Source organism: Naegleria gruberi (genome assembly GCF_000004985.1).
Source record: "Naegleria gruberi genomic scaffold NAEGRscaffold_56, whole genome shotgun sequence".
NCBI classification, from domain to species: Eukaryota; Heterolobosea; class Eutetramitea; order Acrasida; family Naegleriidae; genus Naegleria; species Naegleria gruberi.
In genome coordinates, this window is record NW_003163271.1 from 174,092 (window position 1) to 196,290 (window position 22,199).

The 22,199-nt window shown below is 35.1% G+C and overlaps 4 protein-coding genes and 1 non-coding gene across 5 annotated transcripts in view; 1 reads left to right on the forward strand and 4 right to left on the reverse strand.

Annotated features, from left to right (window-relative positions):
- Window positions 1-1,292: 1,292 nt before the first annotated feature.
- Window positions 1,293-3,143, reverse strand: NAEGRDRAFT_72836 (uncharacterized protein; the record flags this gene model as incomplete). Its single annotated transcript, XM_002672102.1, has 2 exons — window positions 1,293-2,311; window positions 2,354-3,143. 2 exons carry the CDS (start codon window positions 3,141-3,143, stop codon window positions 1,293-1,295), a joined length of 1,809 nt encoding a protein of 602 aa, XP_002672148.1.
- A 159-nt stretch (window positions 3,144-3,302) lies between these two features.
- NAEGRDRAFT_52467 (uncharacterized protein) lies at window positions 3,303-4,337 on the reverse strand (the record flags this gene model as incomplete). The annotated part of the gene is made up of 1 exon (XM_002672103.1): window positions 3,303-4,337. The coding sequence occupies one exon, from the start codon at window positions 4,335-4,337 to the stop codon at window positions 3,303-3,305; it is 1,035 nt and encodes a 344-aa protein (XP_002672149.1).
- A 226-nt stretch (window positions 4,338-4,563) lies between these two features.
- On the reverse strand, window positions 4,564-4,644 carry NAEGRDRAFT_t612. Its single transcript has one exon. It is a non-coding gene; the product is annotated as a tRNA-Ser (tRNA).
- A 224-nt stretch (window positions 4,645-4,868) lies between these two features.
- NAEGRDRAFT_81315 (uncharacterized protein) lies at window positions 4,869-6,988 on the forward strand (the record flags this gene model as incomplete). The annotated part of the gene is made up of 4 exons (XM_002672051.1): window positions 4,869-5,010; window positions 5,101-5,835; window positions 5,878-6,161; window positions 6,214-6,988. The coding sequence occupies 4 exons, from the start codon at window positions 4,869-4,871 to the stop codon at window positions 6,952-6,954; spliced, it is 1,902 nt and encodes a 633-aa protein (XP_002672097.1). The 3' UTR covers window positions 6,955-6,988.
- A 1,230-nt stretch (window positions 6,989-8,218) lies between these two features.
- Window positions 8,219-22,199, reverse strand: part of NAEGRDRAFT_52469 (uncharacterized protein) — a gene marked incomplete at both ends in the record, with an annotated part of 21,480 nt that continues 7,499 nt past the window's right edge. Inside the window, one exon of the mRNA XM_002672104.1 lies at window positions 8,219-22,074. Coding sequence (XP_002672150.1) covers window positions 8,219-22,074 — 13,856 coding nt within the window. The remainder of the gene's footprint in view (window positions 22,075-22,199) is intronic.

Consider the following 22,199-nt stretch of genomic DNA (forward strand, 5'->3'; position numbering starts at 1 on the left):
ATTTGAACATGATAGCAATCCTCAAACCAGACACTGTCTGTTGCTTCGTGATTATTTCCCCAGTCTATGTTCTTTCTGAATTGACCACGTATCTTTTCCATTCCATTAATCGACTTGTCTTTTGAGAAATTATCCTTAATTCTGAAAATTCCTAATTTCTTGTTAGCTCTTGGAGCTAGAACCACTCCTATTGCCTCTGGTAAGCTACATTGATATCCATATTGAGTTTTCAAATCTACTGTTGACAGGAAACAATCTTGAGTTGGATGTGTATGGATCCAGCCCAGAGTTACCAAGCCCAGCAACTCTTGTCTATTGAAAACAGTAATTTCATTCAGTGCTCTGCAACTATCCTCTGTACAATCTTGCTTTGGAATAAAGCAATGAGTTACTTGGAAAGATTTTTCCTTACTAGTTCCAACTAGAAAACCAGAAAGAATTCCACAAAATTCCAAATTATTTGCCGTATTATTTCTAGCTGCCTGATTAAATTTCTCGATCAGTTTCATATCAATTTTTACATTAATTAAAGTTGTCTGTACATTAATTGGTTCATTCTTTGATCCTGCTGGCAAAGAATTTTTAGGAATAGCATTGTCAACCTTTAGCCCTTCGTATTCATCTACTTCTTTCTGTTTAATTTCCGAAACACTCAATGACACAATTCCATTCCTCTCTTGATCCAACAAATTCTTCTTAATCACCTCACATTGATCCATTGCATACGAAGCCAATTTCTTCAAATTACTAAACCTGGTTGAATACGGCTGTTCACTCGCCAACTTGTCCTTCTTTAATATATTTACAAAAAGCAATACAAATCTACAATATAATATAAAAGCCTCCTCTAACAATCCATCCTTATGAAAATGATTCGCCTTTGTTAATATTCAATTATTCATTTGATTGCCAATTAATCTTCCCTTTAGCAATTTTGATCAAAATTCAAAAACCTACTGATGAATAAATTTCCTCTCCAGCCTTCAAATAGGAGCCATACGTTCGGGATGGATCAGCCTGTTTGACAAACTTAATCTCTGCCTTATCCATCAATTTTTGAAAGTATTCATGTCCTCCGAGATTATTCATTTTCTTCTATTTATAAAATCAAAACAATGAAAAAATTGAGAGAGTTTGATGTTGTTCTATTTTTTTCTATTTGATTTTTCCTTTTCCCTCCAAATTTAAATTCGAATAGAATGGAAAGGAATTAGGATGGAGGAGGAAGGAAATATTTCGATGGACTTGGAGTGAACATTATTTAATAAATACAGTATTTCATTATGGTACAATTAGAATCTGCTGACATCTCTGCCAAAGATTGCTGTTTTCACCCAATCAGAAGCGAGTGAAAATCTATTCTTCCAAGAAACTTGCTTGGAAAGATAGGCAGCTCTGTATAAATAGAAAGCTTGCCAACTGGTTACGGTAGTTCCAGAAAGGTCAGCAACTGCATGGTTGTTGCCAATGTAGGCGAATGAGCCCAAATTCTTATAAGTAAATGGTGGTACATAGGTAATTCCCTTTTCAATGTCATTAAGGCAATTGCCAAGATAACTTCCTTGCTTGGAGGCGACTTGTGCTGTTTGTGGTAGTGGAGCATAGTATTCATTGTCAATTCTTTGGATGAGAGATTTGAATTCATCTTTGGAAAGAACATTATCTCCATTCACATCTGCTTGTGTGAAAAGCTTTTTGAGTTTTTGATTGATTGTGGCAAAGTTTGGATATTCCTTTTCTTTTGCCTTGATTAATGATTCCATTTCTGTAAATGATATAACTCCATCCTTATTGATATCAGCTTGTTCAAAGAATGACTCGTATTTTTGAACAAGTTTAGGTTGGTCAATTTTAGAACAATCTCCAATAGCATAAACATTATTCAATCCAACAACTTGTAAATGAGCATCAACAACGAGTGATTTTTCATTCTTTTGCTTGTAAATATTTTCTGCCAATTTTTTAACAAGTGGAACTTGAGCAACACCAGTCGTCCAGATACAAACTCCAAAAGGTAATGATACTGGTTCACTCTTCTTTTGTTGATCCTTAAATACGACAACTAGATCATTTTCTCTCACTTCCACAACTCTTGCATTAGTTTTCAAATCAACATTATTGAATATAAATTCCTTTTCGCACATTTCACTAATTTTACAATCATAGGTATTTAAAATATGATCTGAGCTATGAATAACTGTAATCTTGAGTTTTTCAACAATATCCTTTGGAAATAATTTGGAAATATCTTCCTTTACAAAGTCAACCAAGTAACCAAGTGTCTCAATTCCAGCATGTCCTCCTCCCACAACTTGAAGAAGTCAATAAAATGTAAAGAAATGTAGAAACTTACCAACTACACTGAGTGCCTTTTGTCTTTCTTCATCTGTCAAGTTTGGCATGCAAGCTGATTCCAAAACATCCAAAAGTTTCTCTCTAATCTTGACTGCGTGTTCTGGTTGTTTCATTGGAACACTGTATTGATCAACACCTTTCACACCAAAACTATTTGGTTGACTTCCAACAGCAATTACCAACTTATCATATTTCAATTCAAAATCATTAGCAATATCACTTCCATTCTGATGATGAATTACATAATTTGAAATATCCTTGCATTTGATCACACCCCTCTCATAATCAACATCATAACATTCAGCTTCATAATACTCAATCAGAGATTTATCCTTTCTTACTCTATTAATCACACTTCTGATTGGTTCTGTAATACTTTGCATGGAAACAGTTCCTGCAAGAGCTGCTGGAAGCATTGGAGTAAAAAGGAAATAATTCCTAGGACTAACTACATAAACATCATACAAATCCAAATCAATGGATTGAATCAGACCCACTGATGCCCAACCACTTCCAAGAATTACTAATTTCTTCTTTGGTTGATAGGGAGAGTTATTAGTTGGTGATGATTTTTCTTCTGCTTGAATAATTAGATTATTAGCTAATACTGATCGGTGATGTTGATCAACATCATGATTGTCTTCATTGGGAGCAAATTTAACTTGATTGTTGTTGTTGTTGAGAAGGAAATAGGCAGAGGTTGTGATGGTTGCTGCTGCTGTGGTTAGGAGTAACTTTTTCTTGTTGATTATTGCCTTGGCTGAGAGTATTCTGAAGAGACTCTGCATTGTGTGATTAGTGTTGATATTTGTTTTTGTTTGATTAATATTAATATGGATTGATGTTTTCTGGTTTGAGAATCTTTTTTTATGAACTTGTGAAAAGTTTGCAACAATTCTTTAACTAAAAAGCATTTTGCTCGTTTTTGACAAGGTGGTTATTGTGGATTATTGTTTGGTTTCTTCTTCTTTCTTTTCGTCTTGTTTTTGGGTGGTTGATTGTTTGGCTTTTTGCAAGTTTTCATAGTGGAGAGCATATCGTTGACCTGGCTTGTATTTGATATCGATTGGTTTCATCTTTCCACATTGTGGATGAACACACATCCACAAATTACTTTCCACAGCAGTTCTCCAAACAAATTCCTCAATGGATGGAGCTTGGAATTGTAAATCATCCAATTTAACTACTTGTGAATCATCATCTTCCAAATCAGCAATGCTTATTCCAGTGACAACAATTGGATTTTCAAAACATCCTGGCATATTGTTGAATTCTTCCTTAGAGGCCTTTCTATCAAAGAGTGCAAACCATGTCAAACAAGATTGTTGATCATTGAAGAATGGAACGAGACAGAATTCATGTTTTGGAGAGTAGGATGAGAGTGGAATTGGTTTCATCAAACTAAAGTAACAAGCAGTTGGAGATTCAATATCTGATGTCAAAAAGTGGAAGTAAACATCATTGAATAGTACCTTAAGAACTGGTGGGAGCAAATCAACATCGGATTGAGTATAGGTCGGATCAATTTGTGTCAAGCCAAACTTTTCTCTCTTATTGTTCTTTCTCTTTTCATTGCCTCTTAATTGTTTAAATTCTTCAATTTGTTCCTTCATTGATTTTAATTTCCATTCCCAAGTACCATCAAATGATGGTTGTTTAAATTGACATTCATCACCTTCTTCACTCTTGTAAATATCCTCAATTTTAGGTAATTCATCATAGGAAAAACATTCATAGGTTGTATATTCACCAACTCCAGGTCTAATCGGTGGCATTGGAGTAAAATACCAACTCTTTACTAGACTATCAATGTGATTCTTTAAACTTTGTTCCATGTTGGAGGATGAAGTGGCCTTCTTTGATTGACTTTCCGAAGAGTCTTCTTCTTTGGAATTTTCAACTTGATCATTACTTCTCTTCCCAAGAACTGATGCTTCTTGTTGTTCACTTGATGATGATGATGATGCTGATGGTGGTGACATATTTTTTATTCTAATTGAAACACAGTTTGAGAGTTTTTATTTTAAATCATTCAACGGTTTCAAACATGAAAAAGGCGCCAATACGCAAAAATTTTGTATTCCACCCAAACCAAAGTTTCAAAGAGTAGCTGGCTACTCTTCTATTACAACAAAAGCAACACAGAAGGCTACATAAGGCAATAAATACGAATAAATATTATGAATACCATAAAATCAAAAGTTGATACGCAGACTGCAGGATTCGAACCTACGAAGGTTTCCCCAACAGATTTCAAGTCTGTCGCCTTAACCACTCGGCCAAGTCTGCTTCATGGCTATTTTTAAAATTACCAATCATATACAGCACACAATTAATTTTTAAAAATAGGTCTAACGCTTTTGGTTACCGTTGAAAAAATTCATCAAAAAAACAAGTCAATGACATTTATGGTCCTATTCAACCAAACGTCAATACCGCTGCTCTTCACGCAGATGTTAATGTTCCATTGAACTATTAGCCACCTAACCACATCATTTCTTTTTAAAAACAAAATGCCTCTCTTCTCAAGTAAAACTCCCTTCAAGATTGAAAAGATTGACCTCACCACAACACTCAGTCTCAAACAGTGGTCAAGTGAGAATTTGAAACAGTGGTTGTTGGATGCTGGTTACGATAAAAAGACAGTTGTTGATCGTATGTTATTGTTATTGTTTTTACTGTTTTATATTCCTATTATTATTAACCGTTTGTTTGCTTGGACGAAACTTATTCTAAACTATTTAGCAATTTATAAACAACAATTTGATGGATCGGCCATTATTATTATCAAACCAGAGGATTTGCTAGACATTGGTATTCCAAGAGGAGCTACTCTTTCTTTACTGTCAAAAGTCAAAGATTTAGTAGACCAACAGGTACAACTTGGTTTGATTCAGGATAGTAATATGGCAACTGGTTTGCAATTATCTAAGAGCCCTCGTGCTGGAGTTGCTCATTCACCTCGAACAAATGTTTCACCTAGAAATTCGAATAATAATTCGAATAGTGTTGGAGCACCACTAACAACACATACAACAACAAGTACATCGGTTTCTCCAAGAAATAATAGTAACAACAACAATAGTAATCATCAATTACTTCCTCCAACAACTCCACATCAGCATCAAGGAGATTCGAATAATAATAAGAAACCACCTCTCCTACCACGTAAGTCAGAGGCAACTCTTTTACTCCAAGCAAAAGTTGTGCAGAAACAACACGAAGACGAACCAGAAAACCAGGAGGAAGCTTCCACTTTGTCTGTTTCCACAGTTTCTTCCAATTTTCATGAAGAAACAGAAGAAGAAACAGATAAATTGGAAGATGAATTAGCATTTGATATTGAACATGGTCTAAAGATTAGTAAAACAGATAGAGATATTGGATGTGTATCGAATTTATCAAATGTTATTGATCCAATTCACATTGTTGATGTGGAAATGTGGAATTTGGACGAATTGAGTGATCAAAAGAAAGAACGTGAGTTTTATTTGATTGAATTTGTAACAATTTTCATATTAGAATTCAAGTATTGTTTTGAAAAATTGAAGAGTATGGTAAAAAGTCATGGAGAAAAGTCAACTAGTACAGTTTGTCAAAATTTATCATTTTCTGAAAGATTCAGATATAAATATTTGAATAGTATGTGTGCTCCTCGATATGATCATGGTTCCAATAAGGTAGAACCTTTCATGAAGGTCAAAATAATCATTACAGAAATGGATGATAGCTCCCTCCACAGATTTATCAGAAGATTCGGCTCCATTCTCAATAATCCATCCATTCAAAAGATGAAATTTGGAATGGTATGTTTTAATTTCTTGTTCATTCTTTGAAAATCATGCATTTTAAACACAGTTTCATGCAGCTCTCATTATTGGACCTTGGTATTTGGAATGGGGAAATAGCTCGATAGCAGTTGTGAGAAATCGATCGAGTTCAAAGGCAGTTTTTGCAATGGATGTTGGGAAAATTGAGGGTGAAATTGAGGTTTCCAAGGCCATTGATAAACTGGCAGCCATTTGTACCTATTACAACACTAGAAAATATTACGATAATAGGAAGTGCAATTGTCAACATTTTGTGGAGGCAGTTCTTGATCATTTGGGTTTAAAGAATGAATTTGAGGAGAAATTAGAGGGACCATTAAGGAAATATGTGGAATTATTGAAAAAGGAGGGAGTTTGTGAAATGAGCTATCGAATAGATTCTGCCATTAGAGATTTAATTCTCCAAGATTCAGAAGTGAGTGAGGAATTGAAACTTCTAGTCAATCAAAAGTACATTCTCTTCAATAATCACAGAATTTTGGATGAATTCGTCAATTCCATCCAGAAGAAAAGCAAACTCTACTTTTCAGGCAGTGGCGAGTACGATTATCAATTATTGAAAGCATTTGACAGAGCATTCTGGCTTCAAACTCAATCCTCTAAACAATTAGATCCCACCATCTCACAACCACTCACTCGCAACAACATTTGCATGTGTCCTTTCAATAAGGATCACACTGAAATGGATTTAGTCAACAATACCATTGTTGGCATTGATTATGAATTTGGAAATTTAAAAGCTGCCATTCCAATTCTTCGTAAACAGTAAATTTATTGATTAAATTATAATATTTTGAATAGTTAAACATTTGTCCAAAAATTAGTAACATTCAAACTTTACAATGAAAGTTAGTACTCGCTCAATTGAAATGTGTGAAAAAGTTGTGAAAAAACCTGCAAAAAAAATGGCATCGCTCGTTTTTACCAACGACCCTGCTTCCTATCAACAACAACAGCAACAACAATCGACCACCACCACTCTTAAAACAACACTCTCGGAAGGACCAACAACTACCACTTCCTATTATGGAAATAATCACAATCTTGAATCAGTAGCGTTGGATGATGATGAACAAAACAATCATTATTCTTCTTCAAATGATCCGATATATGGTCTTAGAGCATCATCAATGAATGGAATTAGAATTGGAAAATATATTTGTTGTCCATCGAGTAGTTCATTCATGAGTTTCATTTCAGTGTTGATATTTGCATTGTGGATTATTCCGTACATGTTGATTATTGCCTTGTTGATTGTTTGTGGAATTGATACAAAGGTGACGACTGCAATTTCATATTGTGGAACACATCAACATCATTTGAGACCAATGTTTGTGGCTACGTTTTGTATTAATGGAGTTTTGTTTTCGATTGTGTTTGTGATAAGGGCTTTGGTTTTGTATGTGAAATGGTTTGGATGGAGAGAGACCAATAATAATTATAATACCTCTAGATGGAGAAGATTATTAACATGTCAGTTCAGTAATATTAAATTCCCTGGAAGAAGAGAGTTTTTGTCGATTCCTTTTTGGTTGATCATTGTGCAATTGATTCCAGGAGTTTCTGCTAATATTTTACTTATTATTATGGCTATATATCCTGATGAAAAAGCAACGAGAACAGTGCATTTTGTCACAGCTTTTTTGGGATTGTTATTCTTGATTATTTATACAGGTTTCTCGTTTATTATTCAAGCATGGCGATTGTTCAGAGCTTGTAGAGGAAAAACTCAACCATTTCATTTTATAAGACATGTTAATTCATTGACTATTAACAAGAGAAAAATGTACATTTTATCTGTTTCTGGCTTTTCAATTTCAATGATTTACCATTTTAGTTGCATGATTGGAGCGATTATTTGTATTCCAATTTATTTAACCAAATTTATTCCAATTGCTGAATGGATTGCAGTGTTATTGATATTGTTAGGAATGGTACCATTAATGTTTGATAACATGCTGTCAATTAGGGAAGGTCCTGCAACATTGGATGAAAATCCGCAAGCGTTATTAAGATAAAAAGTTACTGTTTATTTACTTTCTTTTGAGGAAGGATGGTTTACCAAAGAATGAAGACTTAATGCTTTGAAGTTCACCTACCGATTGTAAATCATTTCCTTCAGTCTCATTATTTTGTTCAGGATCTGTCTTCTTATTTCTAGTAAAGAATGATTTCTTTGTATCCAAACGAGGTATAGCAGCTCTAGTATTTTGTACTTCTTCAACTACAACATAAACATCTTCTGCTTCATCATCATCTTGTGCAACTTGTTGTGTGCTAATGTTTGAGGAAACAACATGCTGAGTGGAACCGGTTACAACTGTGCTACTAGAGCTAGAAGAATGGTTAGTAACAGTAGAGCTACTGGTTTGCTTTGTGACAATATTTGAACTACTGATGGCTTGTTGAGAACTTGTTATCACTGTTTGTCCGGATACTGCTGATGAGTTTGAATTTTCTGTTGTGGTGATAGTGGAAGAGCTTTGCTTTGATCCAAAGGCCCCTTTCACTGCTTCTCTCATGGAAGTCTTGCTTTTCATTCCCTTCAATGCTTGCCATCCAAATGGCATTCTCTTCTTTTCAACTCCAGTTTCTTCAACTACAACATAAACATCTTCTGCTTCATCATCTTCTTGTGCTACTTGTTGACCATTACTACTGGACACAACTTGTTGACTTGAGGATTGACTAACCATTTTACCTGATTCACTTGCTTCGATAGATTTGCTACTATTTACAACAGTCTTTTCTTGTGAAGAAAATCTAGTGGATTTAGATTTTTCAGGCTTTCTCTTTGATGATGCTTCTTGGGATTCAACAACAATATAAACATCTTCTCCTTCATCAACCTCTTCAGAAGCACCAGATTGTTGAGTTGAGGTCTTTTGAGCTACCATATTAGATGTCATATTTATAGAAGCAGCTGATCTACTGCTGATCATAGAGTTGGTAGATTGATAGGTACTTAATTGATCTTCTTGGGTGTAATCAGATGATCTACCTTCCTTTGTTATCAATGCATTGGCAGCATCTCTCATTGACATCTTATTCTTCTTCATATCTTTCAATGCTTGCCATGCTGAAGATTTCTTTCTCTTCTCCTTTGCTTCTGACTCTACAACAACATAAACATCCTCACCTTCATCAACTTCTTCCTTCTTGTTAACAACACTACCCACGTTTCGTTCAAACATACCACTACTCAAGGTTTGCAACATCATATCTTCGTTCTTTTCCTCTTCGAAAGACATTGGTGGTTTACTTCTGTTCACAACAGTATTCTCTTCAAAGGAACTTTCATTGTTGGAAGAAGAGTTTGGTAAAGTCTTACTTGATTTGCTAGATTTAGACTTTTCAGGCTTTCTCTTTGATGATGCTTCTTGAGATTCAACAACAATATAAACATCTTCTCCTTCATCAACCTCTTCAGAAGCACCAGATTGTTGAGTTGAGGTCTTTTGAGCTGCCATATTCAATTCGCTGGATTGTTGATTTGAGGATTTTTGAAGTTTTCTACTACCAGAAGTAGAGTTAGATTGGTGGACTTGTTCTTCATCAAGAGATACTGGAGGCTTACTTCTGTTAACAACTGATTTTTCTTGAGAAGATTTTGTGGATGATTTTCCGTTCTTTGACTTCTTGTTTGATCTCTTCTTTGATTTTTCTTCAGATTCCACAACAACAAAAACATCTTCTCCTTCATCTTCTTCAACAGAATTGGTCACATTTTGTTGCATCGATTGTGCTTGCATTCCAGATAAGTTACTTGTTGGTATCTTTTGCTTGCTTTCTTTTGGTTTGCTGACTGGTTTCATCTTCTTTTCTTCAGATTCTACAACTACGAATACATCCTCTCCTTCGTCCTTGCTTTCTGTTGCTGTAGCCATTATTGATTCTCTGTGAGATAATGGCGAGCTCCTAACTGCTGGTTGGGTTGGTTCTTCATCAAATGACAATGGAGGCTTGCTTCTGTTGACAACTGAATTTTCACTAGAATCTCCAATATATTTGGAAGAAACCTTAATTGGTTTGTTTTGCATGATATCTTCTTGAACTGGAGGAGCGTATTTCTTGGCTTGTTCTGATTCTGCAACAATATAAACATCTTCATCAACCTCTTCAGAAGCAGCAGATTTGTTAGACACTTGTGGTCTTGTTTCCTCAGAAGTGAATTTCTTATTTACAACACTTTCTTCGAACTTATTAGCAGCAAACATGTCACCATACAAAGATTGTAACATCTTCTTATTTTCTTCCTCTTGTACGACATTTAGTGGAGAGGCCTTTACTATCTTTTCTTCCTCAGTATAAACTTGTCCTCTAACAGTTTGAGAGTTAACACTTGATGGTCTGCTACTGGTTGTTGAATTCAATTCCACATCTCTAGTTTCCTTGGATGCTGACTGAACTCTAGTTCTTCTTGTTGGGAGTCTTGGACTACCGTGAGATTGAGGTCTTGATGAGCTTTGGTTTGATGTAACTCTTGGAGCACTCTTATTGTTCAAAACAACGTTTTGCAATGATTTTTCCTCTTCCTCTTCTTCATCAATATAAACTTGGCCTTGAACTGTTTGAGATTTAGGAGCAACATAGGATCTTGGTTTGGAAGGTTTAACTTCTTCAGGTGTTGTTTCCACAACTTGCTTCTTTTCCTTTTCTGAGAATAATTCACCTCTCAAGGTTTGAGCCTTATTACTTTGTAAAACTCTTGGCTGAACAAATTCAGGCGTCTTACTATGATTAACAACTTCCTTTTCTTCAGTTTGCTTGGTTTCACTAAATACATCTCCTCTCATGGTTTGAGATTTGTTACTTGGTAAAACTCTTGGACTCTTTGGTTGAGCAACTTCTAGGGCTCTACTATGATTAACCACTTCCTTTTCTTCCTTAGAGTTTGCATAAAGTTCTCCCTTCAAGGTTTCCGTATTTGCACTTGAAATATGCTTCTTTTCTGGAACTTTACCGATTGGCTTACTAGATACATCACTACCGGTAATCAAATTGGCATTCTCATCGACAGTAGTAACACTCTTCTCTCCAAATAAATCACCCCTAATGGTTTGAGCCTTATTACTTTGTAAAACTCTTGGACTCTTTGTTTGAGCAAATTCTGGGGCTCTACTATGATTAACAACTTCCTTTTCTTCAGTTTGATTGGTTTCACTAAATACATCTCCTCTCATGGTTTGAGATTTAGTTTCAGTGGAAGTTCTTGGAATCTTTACTTGTGTTGGAGCAAATTCTGGGGCTCTATGGTTAACCACTTCCTTTTCTTCAGTATTCTTGTCCTTGAGTATTTGAGAAGAAACCTTAATAGGCTTGTTGAATAACAAGTCATCCATAGTCTTTTCTTCGTTTTGTTCAGTCTTTCTAAATATGCTACTTTCTTCCATCTCTTCACATTCATCTTCAGTAGATCCCATCGAGAATGGATTTAATGATGATAATTTGGCAGGTTTTGGTTTTGTGCCCCGTTGTACAAAATCTTTTTCATCTACCAATTCTACACTACTTTCCTCTTCATGTTCATCCTTAACACGTCCGTTGGCATATGCAAACTCGTTAACAAGACCTTCTTTGACAAGTTTTACAGAGTTGCTACTTCTTCTCAAATCGTCAGTTTCTTCAACCAAAGATTCGTCTTCATCTTCAGTGACACTATGTTGCATTGAAACATCTCTTTCTCCTTGAATAATATTTGATTTCTTTGATAGCCTTGGTGTGAATGATTGTACTACGTTTGGCTGGACTTCAGTTTCTTCAGTATAATTTTGTTTGGCGTAAGGATTGATTGATTGCATTGTCATCTTATTCTTCTTTTCTTCAAATGTTTCTTCATCATCCTTCAAATCCCAGATAGAACCATTTGAATTCTTCACATTCACTTCCTTTTCTTCCTTTTCTTCTGTTTCTTCGTATTGATTTTCATTCAAGTCAACAAGTGTACCTCCAAGAAGTGGAAGAACCTTATTCTTTCCACCAGTGGTTTGTTGTACAAGTTTGGCATCTCCTGGAACAATTTGAACCTTTCTCATAGATCTACCGGTCTTCTTAAGAGGTCTATAAGCAACAAATGGTTCTTCAACCTTAAGACCTTGCTTGTTCATAACTTCCATTTCAACTTCAGTTTCCTCGTTATATTCTTCTGCAGCTTGAGTCTTAATAGCTATTTGTTGAATCTTCATTTCTTCTTCCTCATCATATGAGATATCAGATTCAGTTGATCCTCCAACAACAACTTCTTCTTTATGAACACAGCAACAACAACAACAGAATCCTGCAAATCTTCTTCTATTTCTACACAAGATAATGCAAGAAATAAGACAAGTTAGAGAGAAACCACAAATAATAACAGCAGCAGCTCCTAAAGCAGCAACATAGGTGTATGAATAATAGATAACAGTGCTTGTTTGCAGCACAAATACGTTGGTGAATTGCTTGCAACGACATTTGGCAAAGGTATCATTTCTAGAAATTGGAGCTACAAGAGAACACTCAGTTCTGATCAAAGAAGATCCATCCTCAAAATCACCACAAGTATAGGTTTCGGAAACAGTTGTAAAGTCAAGGACATCATGAATAATTTCTGTTTCGACCTTACTAAAGTTAAGTGGAATTGTATAGATAATGTCATTCTCGTTAATTGGAGTGGCAACATCAATAAATTCAACAGAAACAATTGGTGAAATCAAGTTAGCCAAAGTATTTGCGTTGGAGAAACTACTGGCTGATGTAATCTTTTTAGACTGTTTCAATTGCGAGTTAAGTGAGTAAATATCTTCAGAAACGCACAAAACATAAATAAATGGTTTCTTAACAAGGTATGAAAGTTTTGACACTTCAAATTCAAAGAAACCTGACAAGACATCAATACTGGTTTGTGTAATTGGTTCTTGGACATATGTTGGATAATCGTTCAATGTACTTTTACCAATTACGACATGGAAGAATGGACCCTGATATCCCTTCTTAAGTCTACCAGCAGACATTCCTCTGGCCATCAAGTAAGAGGTCATCTTCAATGTCAACAATAGTCTTCTAGAGTTGACTTTTTGATCAATAAGGTATTGTTTGTCAACTACATAGTAATATGCAGAACGAATGCAACCATCTAACATGATATTCATTCCTGAGGTAAGCTTCAAGCTAGGATCAGAAAGTGAGAATGTAAGGAAAGTGTTCAAAGTATATAAAGATCTATCTACAGTCACACTAGTAAGATAAGGATAATTCAATAACATTGAATCAACAGCAAAGGAAAGCAAAGATAAGTATTCAACGCTTACAGTTCCTGTTGCATTGGCAATATTGTTCATATCATCGAGTGCGTGAATCTTTGATAATTGGATATTATTAAAATCTTTGACTTCAATATCACAATATTGGCCTATCCATTCATCCTTACACTTGCAAGAACCAGCAATATCAACACCATTTATACATTCCAAAGAACTAGAGGAACTAGAATGTTGAATAGTATCAGAAATTGTTTCTTCCAACATTACTGAGCCTGTTCTGGAAGATGAAGAAGATTGGTAGATACTCTTACTGTATTCTCCCTCCAAAATATAGCTTTGACCTGCATCTGCCCAAGCGATGATTGTTGTTTGGACTTCTTCAACTTGTTGAACAAATGGTTTATCAATGGTAATGTTAGTGTAAGTAGTTGTTGAAGCACCTGTAAGAGTATTAATTACTTCAAAGTAACATGTTAAAATACTTCCAGTAAATGGAGCTGGAAGTTTTGAAGAATAAACCTCGCCAAGACTATATAATGGAAGCTTGGCACCTGATCTATCATCAATAAATCCGTATACATAGTCGATATGATTTGCATCATCTTTACAATTTGTACAGTAGAATTGGAAATCTGTTTGTTGGGCAATACCTTCAGGAGGATTGATTGTACACAAACATGGTTTTGGAGAGGTTGCAACTTCGAAAGTATATGTAGTAGATGTTGAGGCTCCAGTGTTTGGATCATAAGCAGTGATAACAACAGTATTATTTGTTCCTTCTTCAAATTCGCTTGTATCAATGTTGATTGTTGATGAATCGACAATACCTTTGTTCTTTGAATTGATTGTCAAGTTGGTTCTTGTAAGTGAAGGATCACTGGAGGTATATGTTTGAATAGTAACTGTTTGACCTTGGATAACATATGTCTTTGGTTCAACATCCACAATATTAACAATAGGAGGTACGTTTACAAAGTAAACTACTGTTGTTGCAGAAATAGATCTTCCATCAGACTTTTCAATTGTCAAAGTAAGAGTAATATAGGATGGAACAGTTTCATTAAATATCTTGGATTCAATTGTAAACTCAGTAGATCTATCTTTAGAAATATTGAAAAGGAATTCCAATAATGTTTGGTTACTATTTTCCAAACAAGTCCAAGTCCATTGTTCAGTAATACCTGTGTGGTATGTTGATTCAGGGTCAGAGTATTCAACATCAATTATAGTATAATTCTTTCTAGCTTCTCTTTGAATAATAGATAAAACCATATCTATTGGTTTTGTTATTAATGTTACGATACTTGTTGTGTTCAATTGAGGATAGGATGGATAGAAGGCTGTAACTAAGAAAGTATATGTTTGATAGCCAAAGGTGGAAATAGAAGGAATGTAAAGATTTCCAAAGGTATCGACTTGATAATCTATTATCGGTCCTGTAAGTTGTTCCCATTTAACAGCAGATTTTTGTGATTTACAAGATGATTCTGATACAGTCTTCTTAAAATAGACAGGGAATTGAGAGGCATCCTTTTCTTGGTGAGTGATTGGAACATAAATTGATGGAATTGGCTTTGATGCCTTAGTAAATACATTAGAATAAACAATAGAACTATTCTTTCTAGCAAATGTACTCTCAACTTGGAGAGAAACTAGGTATGAACCAGGTAAAAGACTAGAATTTTGCAATTTGATGAAAGGGCTGTTTGCAAAATTGGAATAAAAAACTTGATAGGTTGTAGAATCAAGTAAATTCCAATAATAATGCAGTGATTTTCCATCCTCTGAGTGACTCATAGATCCATCAATAGTAATATCATCACATGAACTGTAAAATTCATCCAAAGTAGAAATAACAGCAGTTGGCCAAATATTGGAAGGCATGGCAACATCTATTTGAACATAATAATTTTGTTGAGTAACGTGATTGATTCTATCAATAACAAGAGTGTTGATATTGATTGTATCAATTTCTGGTTGCAAGGTATAATCCATAGAACCAAAGCTAATAATGAACAAATTGTTGGTTCTATCAATAAATTGACATTTAAGGTTTGATAGTGTACCAAACAAGTTTCTATTAATATCAGTCTCACTCAATAGATAACTGCAAGGTATATCAATCTTTGTGTATGAGTCAGGAACATAGAGATTAAAGATGAGTCCTCTAAAATCTGAGGAGAAAACAGCAGGTCCTACAACCTTTGTAGCACACAACTCACCATAATAATCTTGGTCACACTTGTTACATGTAAATCCTGTCCAAAATCCTTGGGAGTAATCTGTGTAACATTCACATGCACCACTGATTAAACATTCACCATGATTAGTACAATTGATTTCCTTTTTACAAGTACCATACATTATCATAATTTCACAATTAGTACCATTATAACCAGTCTTACAATTACAAGTGTCAATATCTACACACTTTCCTTTTCCTGAGCAAACAGATTTTACGTTTCTTGAAACACCGAAACAATCATATTCTTGACATGTTGAGCCGTAATAAGTATCAACACAAGAACAATTATTATAATCTATACATTGACCTCTTCTGGAGCATACACTATTATTGTTTGATCTGACATTTCCACATGTAGTCAAGGCACAATCATTACCAAAGTAGTGTGGTCTACATGAACAATTATTATAGCTTGCACACACTCCTCTTCCTGAGCAAACAGATGGGTCAGTGTTGTTACCTTCTAAACAAGTATAGAATTCACAGTTAACTCCATAGTATCCAGTATCACATGTGCAGTTAGAATACTCAGAACATTTACCTCTTCCAGAACAAACAGAGTTGTTAAGGTGTTCCACGTTGTTACAAGTGTAGAATTCACATGTAGGGCCATAATAACCTTCATCACAAGAGCAGTTATTAAAATCAATACATTGTCCTCTTGACGAGCAAACTGTTGTTTCGTTGGATTGTACATTACCGCAACTAGTTAATTGACAGTCAACACCCCAATAATTGGTGAAGCAGGTACAATTATTATAACTGGAGCATTCACCTCTTGCGGAGCAGGAGTTTGATTCAGTGTGATTGACATAATTGCAGGTGAAGAATTGACAATCATTTCCAAAGTAACCTTCATCACATTCACATTTTTCATAGCTTGTACATTTACCATGCGTTGAACAAACAGATGAATTCAAATGTTCAATTCCATTACAATCATAGAACTCACAGACAGGTCCATAAAAATCACTCTTACATTCGCATATATTGAAATCTGAGCAATTACCTCTCGATGTACAAACAGTGGAATCATTGGATTGAACAGAACCACATGTGGTCAATTCACATGTATCACCAAAGTAGTTATCTCTGCATGAACAATTGTTGAAAGAGGAACATTCACCTCTTGATGAACAAACTGTTGTTTCCGTGTGGTTAACACCATTACAAGTAAAGTATTGACAATCATTTCCAAAGTAACCTTCTTTGCATATACATACTTCAGGAATTGTACATTTACCATACGTTGAACAAACAGATGAATTCAAATGTTCAATTCCATTACAATCATAGAACTCACAGACAGGTCCATAAAAATCACTCTTACATTCGCATATATTGAAATCTGAACAATTACCTCTCGATGTACAAACTTTAGAATTATTAGATTGAACAGAACCACATGTGGTCAATTCACAAGTAGATCCAAAATAGTTATCTCTGCATGAACAATTGTTATAGCTTGAACATTCACCTCTTGAAGAGCAAACTGTTGATTCAGTGTGATTGACACTATTGCAGGTGAAGAATTGACAATCATTTCCAAAGTAACCTTCATCACATTCACATTTTTCATAGCTTGTACATTTACCGTGCGTTGAACAAACAGATGAATTCAAATGTTCAATTCCATTACAATTAAAGTATTCACAATTATCACCATAATATCCTTCATCGCATGCACAAGAATCAAAATCTGCACATTGTCCCTTTCCAGAGCATACATTGGTATCGTTGGAAAGAACTCCATGGCAAGAGGTTACATCACATGCAAGGTCCATATAATTTTCTCTACATTTACAATCACCAAAGTTTGTACAATTACCTCTACCTGAACATACAAGAGGTTCTCCCTCAGTAATATTGAAGCAGCTATAATGTTCGCAAATATCACCAAAGTAGCCATATTTACAAACGCAAGTGTTGTAATCAATACACTTTCCTTTTCCAGAACATACATAAGGGTTATTTGAGTTGACAGTACCACATGTTGTCAATTCACATGTATCACCAAAGTAGTTGTCTCTGCATGAACAATTGTTGAAGGAGGAACATTCACCTCTTGATGAACAAACGGATGAATTGGTACTGTTAATGCCACCACAAGTGAAGAATTGGCATTCACCTCCAAAGTACCCATTTTCGCAATCACAAACATCATAATCTACACAAATACCCTTGCTATAACAAACGCTTGAGTTTGTGTTAAGAACACCAAAACATTGTACCAATTCACACTCAGTGCCAAAATAGTTAATCGATGAGCAATTGCAAGTATTGAAATCTGAACAATTACCTCTCGATGTACAAACCTTAGAATTATTAGATTGAATAGAACCACATGTGGTCAATTCACATGTATCACCAAAGTAGTTATCTCTGCATGAACAATTGTTGAAAGAGGAACATTCACCTCTTGATGAACAAACTGTTGTTTCCGTGTGGTTAACACCATTACAAGTAAAGTATTGACAATCATTTCCATTATAATGTTCTTCGCATTGGCATCTGTCAAATGAAGCACATTTACCAAAACCAGAACAAACTGATGATGTGTTAGAGGACACTCCATTACATGTTGTAACTTCACATGTTGAACCGTAGTAGTTTGTATCACAATCACAATCATTTACATCAACACAAGAACCATGACCACTACAAACGCTGGAATCATTACTCAAAATACCATCACAAATGGTAACTTCGCACATTGGACCAAACATATTGGCCATACAAACACATGTATTTCCATCAATACAATCACCACGACCAGAGCATGTTGAATTGGAGAATTTTGAAACACCGAAACAATTGAAATTTTCGCATTCACTTCCGTAGTAACCAGCAGAACAATTACAAATATTGTAATCCATACAGGAACCCTTTGAAGAACAAACCTTAGAATCATTAGATTGAATTGAACCACATGTGGTCAATTCACAATCGTTACCAAAGTAGTTGTCTCTACAAGTGCAATTGTTGTAGCTTGAACATTCACCTCTTGAAGAGCAAACTGTTGATTCAGTGTGATTGACACTATTGCAGGTGAAGAATTGACAATTATTTCCAAAGTAACCTTCATCACATTCACATTTTTCATAGCTTGTACAATGACCTCTTGAGGAACAAACAGATGAATTCAAATGTTCAATTCCATTACAATTAAAGTATTCACAATTATCACCATAATATCCTTCATCGCATGCACAAGAATCAAAATCTGCACATTGTCCCTTTCCAGAGCATACATTGGTATCGTTGGAAAGAATTGAATTACAACTAGTTAATTCGCATTCGTCTCCCAAATAATTAAGGAAACATGAACAATTATTGGTTGACATGCATGAACCACGTGAATGACAAGCTGTCAAATTGACGTTTAAAATTTCAAAACATTTGAATTCAGAACAATCAGAACCAAATGAATTTTCAAAACATTGACAGGAATTAAATTGAGCACAAACACCCTTTCCTGAACATGTCAAATCTGTTTGATTGGACGGAATTCCAAAACACGAAGTAACTTGACAGAATTGACCATAATTATTTTCAGTACAATTGCAGTGATCTGTTTCAATGCATTGACCACGACCAGAACAAACAATTGATTCGTTGCTCAACGCTCCATTACATTTGTACAATGAACAATCAGGACCATAAGCGTCTGGATCACAAATACAAGTATTCATATCAGAACATTGTCCTCTACCTGAACAAACTAATTGTGATTGATTTGAGGCAATTGAATAACAATTTGTCACTTGACAATAATCACCATAATAACCCTCTCTACATGAACATTGGTTTGGTGATAAACATTCACCTCTTCCAGAACAAACCATTGTTTCATTACTTAAAACAGCATTACAAATAGTAACAGAACAGTTCAATCCAAAGTAATTTGAAGCACATTTACATTCATCTGTACGTGAGCAAAGACCATGTCCAGAGCAAACTTTAGATTCTGTGTTATTCAAACCAAAACATGTATGATATTGACAATTATCTCCATAGTATCCTTCTGAACAATTACATTGATTGTAATCAGAACAAAGACCTCTTCCAGAACAAACACTCTTATTAGCCATATCGACTCCATAACATGATGTTCTCTCACAGAATTTACCATAATATCCTTCTGTACAATTACAAGAATCTGTTCCAATACAGTGTCCCCTTGAACTACAAACAATATTGGTAAAATTACTAAATGTGCCATTACATTTAGATATGGAACAATCATCACCATACGCATCTGAAAGACAAACACACGTATCGATATCTGAACAATTACCTCTTCCCGAACAAACAGCTTTTTCGGTATTCATTGTTCCACGACATGAAAAGACAGAACAAATACTTCCAGAATAACCCAAATTACAAGTACAATTATTGTAAGTTGCACAGAACCCGTGACGGGAGCAAACTTGGTGACTAGTAGAGGAAACTCCGCCACAAGTTGTATTTTCACAATTTGATCCAAAATATCCTGTATCACAACTACAATGATCAGCTCCAGTACAAGAACCATGAGAACTACAAACTGTAGAATTTACAGCTGGAATGCCGTTACAAATTGGAATTTCACAGTTTGAGCCTTCATATCCCAAGGTTTCATCACAATTACAAATGTCCAAATGTGTACAGAAACCACGACCAGAACAAACACTAGGAATATTAGTTGGTACCCCAAAGCAACTGGTGATTTCACAGAAATCACCAGAGTAAGTGTTTGGACAAACACAAATATCAAGATCAATGCAAGTACCTACACCATTACAGACCTCTGTAGAATTGGAAGAAATAGAATCACAGGATGTAAATTCACAACGTGGTCCATAATAACCATCAAGACAAGAACAAACATCAAATCTGGAACAAGATCCTCTTCCTGAACACACCGTAGAATGGTTTGTTGCTTCAATACCAAAGCAAGTTGTAAGTTCACACCAAGGTCCATAATAGTTTTGAGTACAGTTGCAAGTATCTAGGCCGACACATTTACCATGACCACTGCAAGATTTGGTTTCATTACTATAAATATCATTACATGATGTAACTTCACAATTGATTCCATAGAATTCAGGTTGACATACACATGTATCATAATTAACACATGAACCCTTGCCTGAACAAGTTTCGTTTGATAATCTAGAGATACCAAAACATTCAAAATCTTGGCAAGTATGTCCATAATAACCTTCTAAACATGAACACTTGTCAAAAGCAGTACAATTACCCTTCTCTCCACAAACGGAAGAGTTGGTGGATTCAACACCATAACATGTTGTTATTTCACACCATTTACCATAATAACCATCAGCACAAGAACAATTGTTTGGTGAAATACAATCTCCTCTTCCTGCACCAGAACATAAACCAACTAATCCATTACATATTGGAATTTCACAATCTGGACCACCATATCCAAGAGTTAAATTACAAGTACAGTTATTGTAGAATTCACAAACACCACGTTTGTTACAAGCAAGAGGTGAAGTATTGTTAATACCATTACAAGTTGTGAATTGACACATTTGTCCATAATAACCAAAATCACATACACACTTGTCTCTTCCAGCACAGTTACCATGTCCACTGCATACATATGTTTCATTACCATAAACACCATAACAAATGGAGACAGAGCAGTCATCGCCATAGGAATCTTCCTTACAAATACATTTGTTGTAGTCAATACATTGACCTTTTCCTGCACATGTGAGATTAGAGTGATGATCAATTAAATAGCATGAGAAAATATCCAAGCATTCAGAATTTACATAAGGCTCCTTTGGATCACAAGTGATTGGAGCATCAAATGAAGCTTCTTGGAGAGTAACTTGACCCAATTCCTCAGAATGAACCCAAACTGCACCGTGTATCTTACCTGCAACCCAAAATTCTTGACCATACTTTGCAATAACAGTTCCATGAACATGATTGACAAAGACATTTCCGTGAAGTGTTGTACTTAAGATCCAATCAGAAACGGTATTGCCAAAGTAATAAGTAGACCAGAATACATTTCTATATGAGGCACATTTTTCATATTTGAATTCTGCACCATAATAATGGATATATGGTGCTCTGAACACTACAGGTTCAGTTCCGACAATTACAAACTTGTGACCTTCAATTAGCCAACTGTCCCTCAAACAATAGACACCCCCAAATTCAACAATGATGAGTTTTCCTAAAGAATCTGGATTATTAATGATGAAATCACATGGGAGTGTATTCAATTCATCAACTCTTTTTCCAACCTCATCAACTAGATTTTTGCCAAATTCATCATATGTGTATGTAATTCCATAACTTCCATTTCCAACATAAGGATAGACTGGATCAGGGAATAGGAAGGTTGGAGGAGTAATAACCTGAGAAGGAATAGCAATACTTGCTGTCAAGACAGAATTAGCTAGAGAGTTTTTAGCAAGCAAAGCAGGTTTGTTACTGATCATCTTGTAGCAAGCAAAAATATCACTTTCACATTCAGCACCAGCATAACCACCACGCAAGAACAAT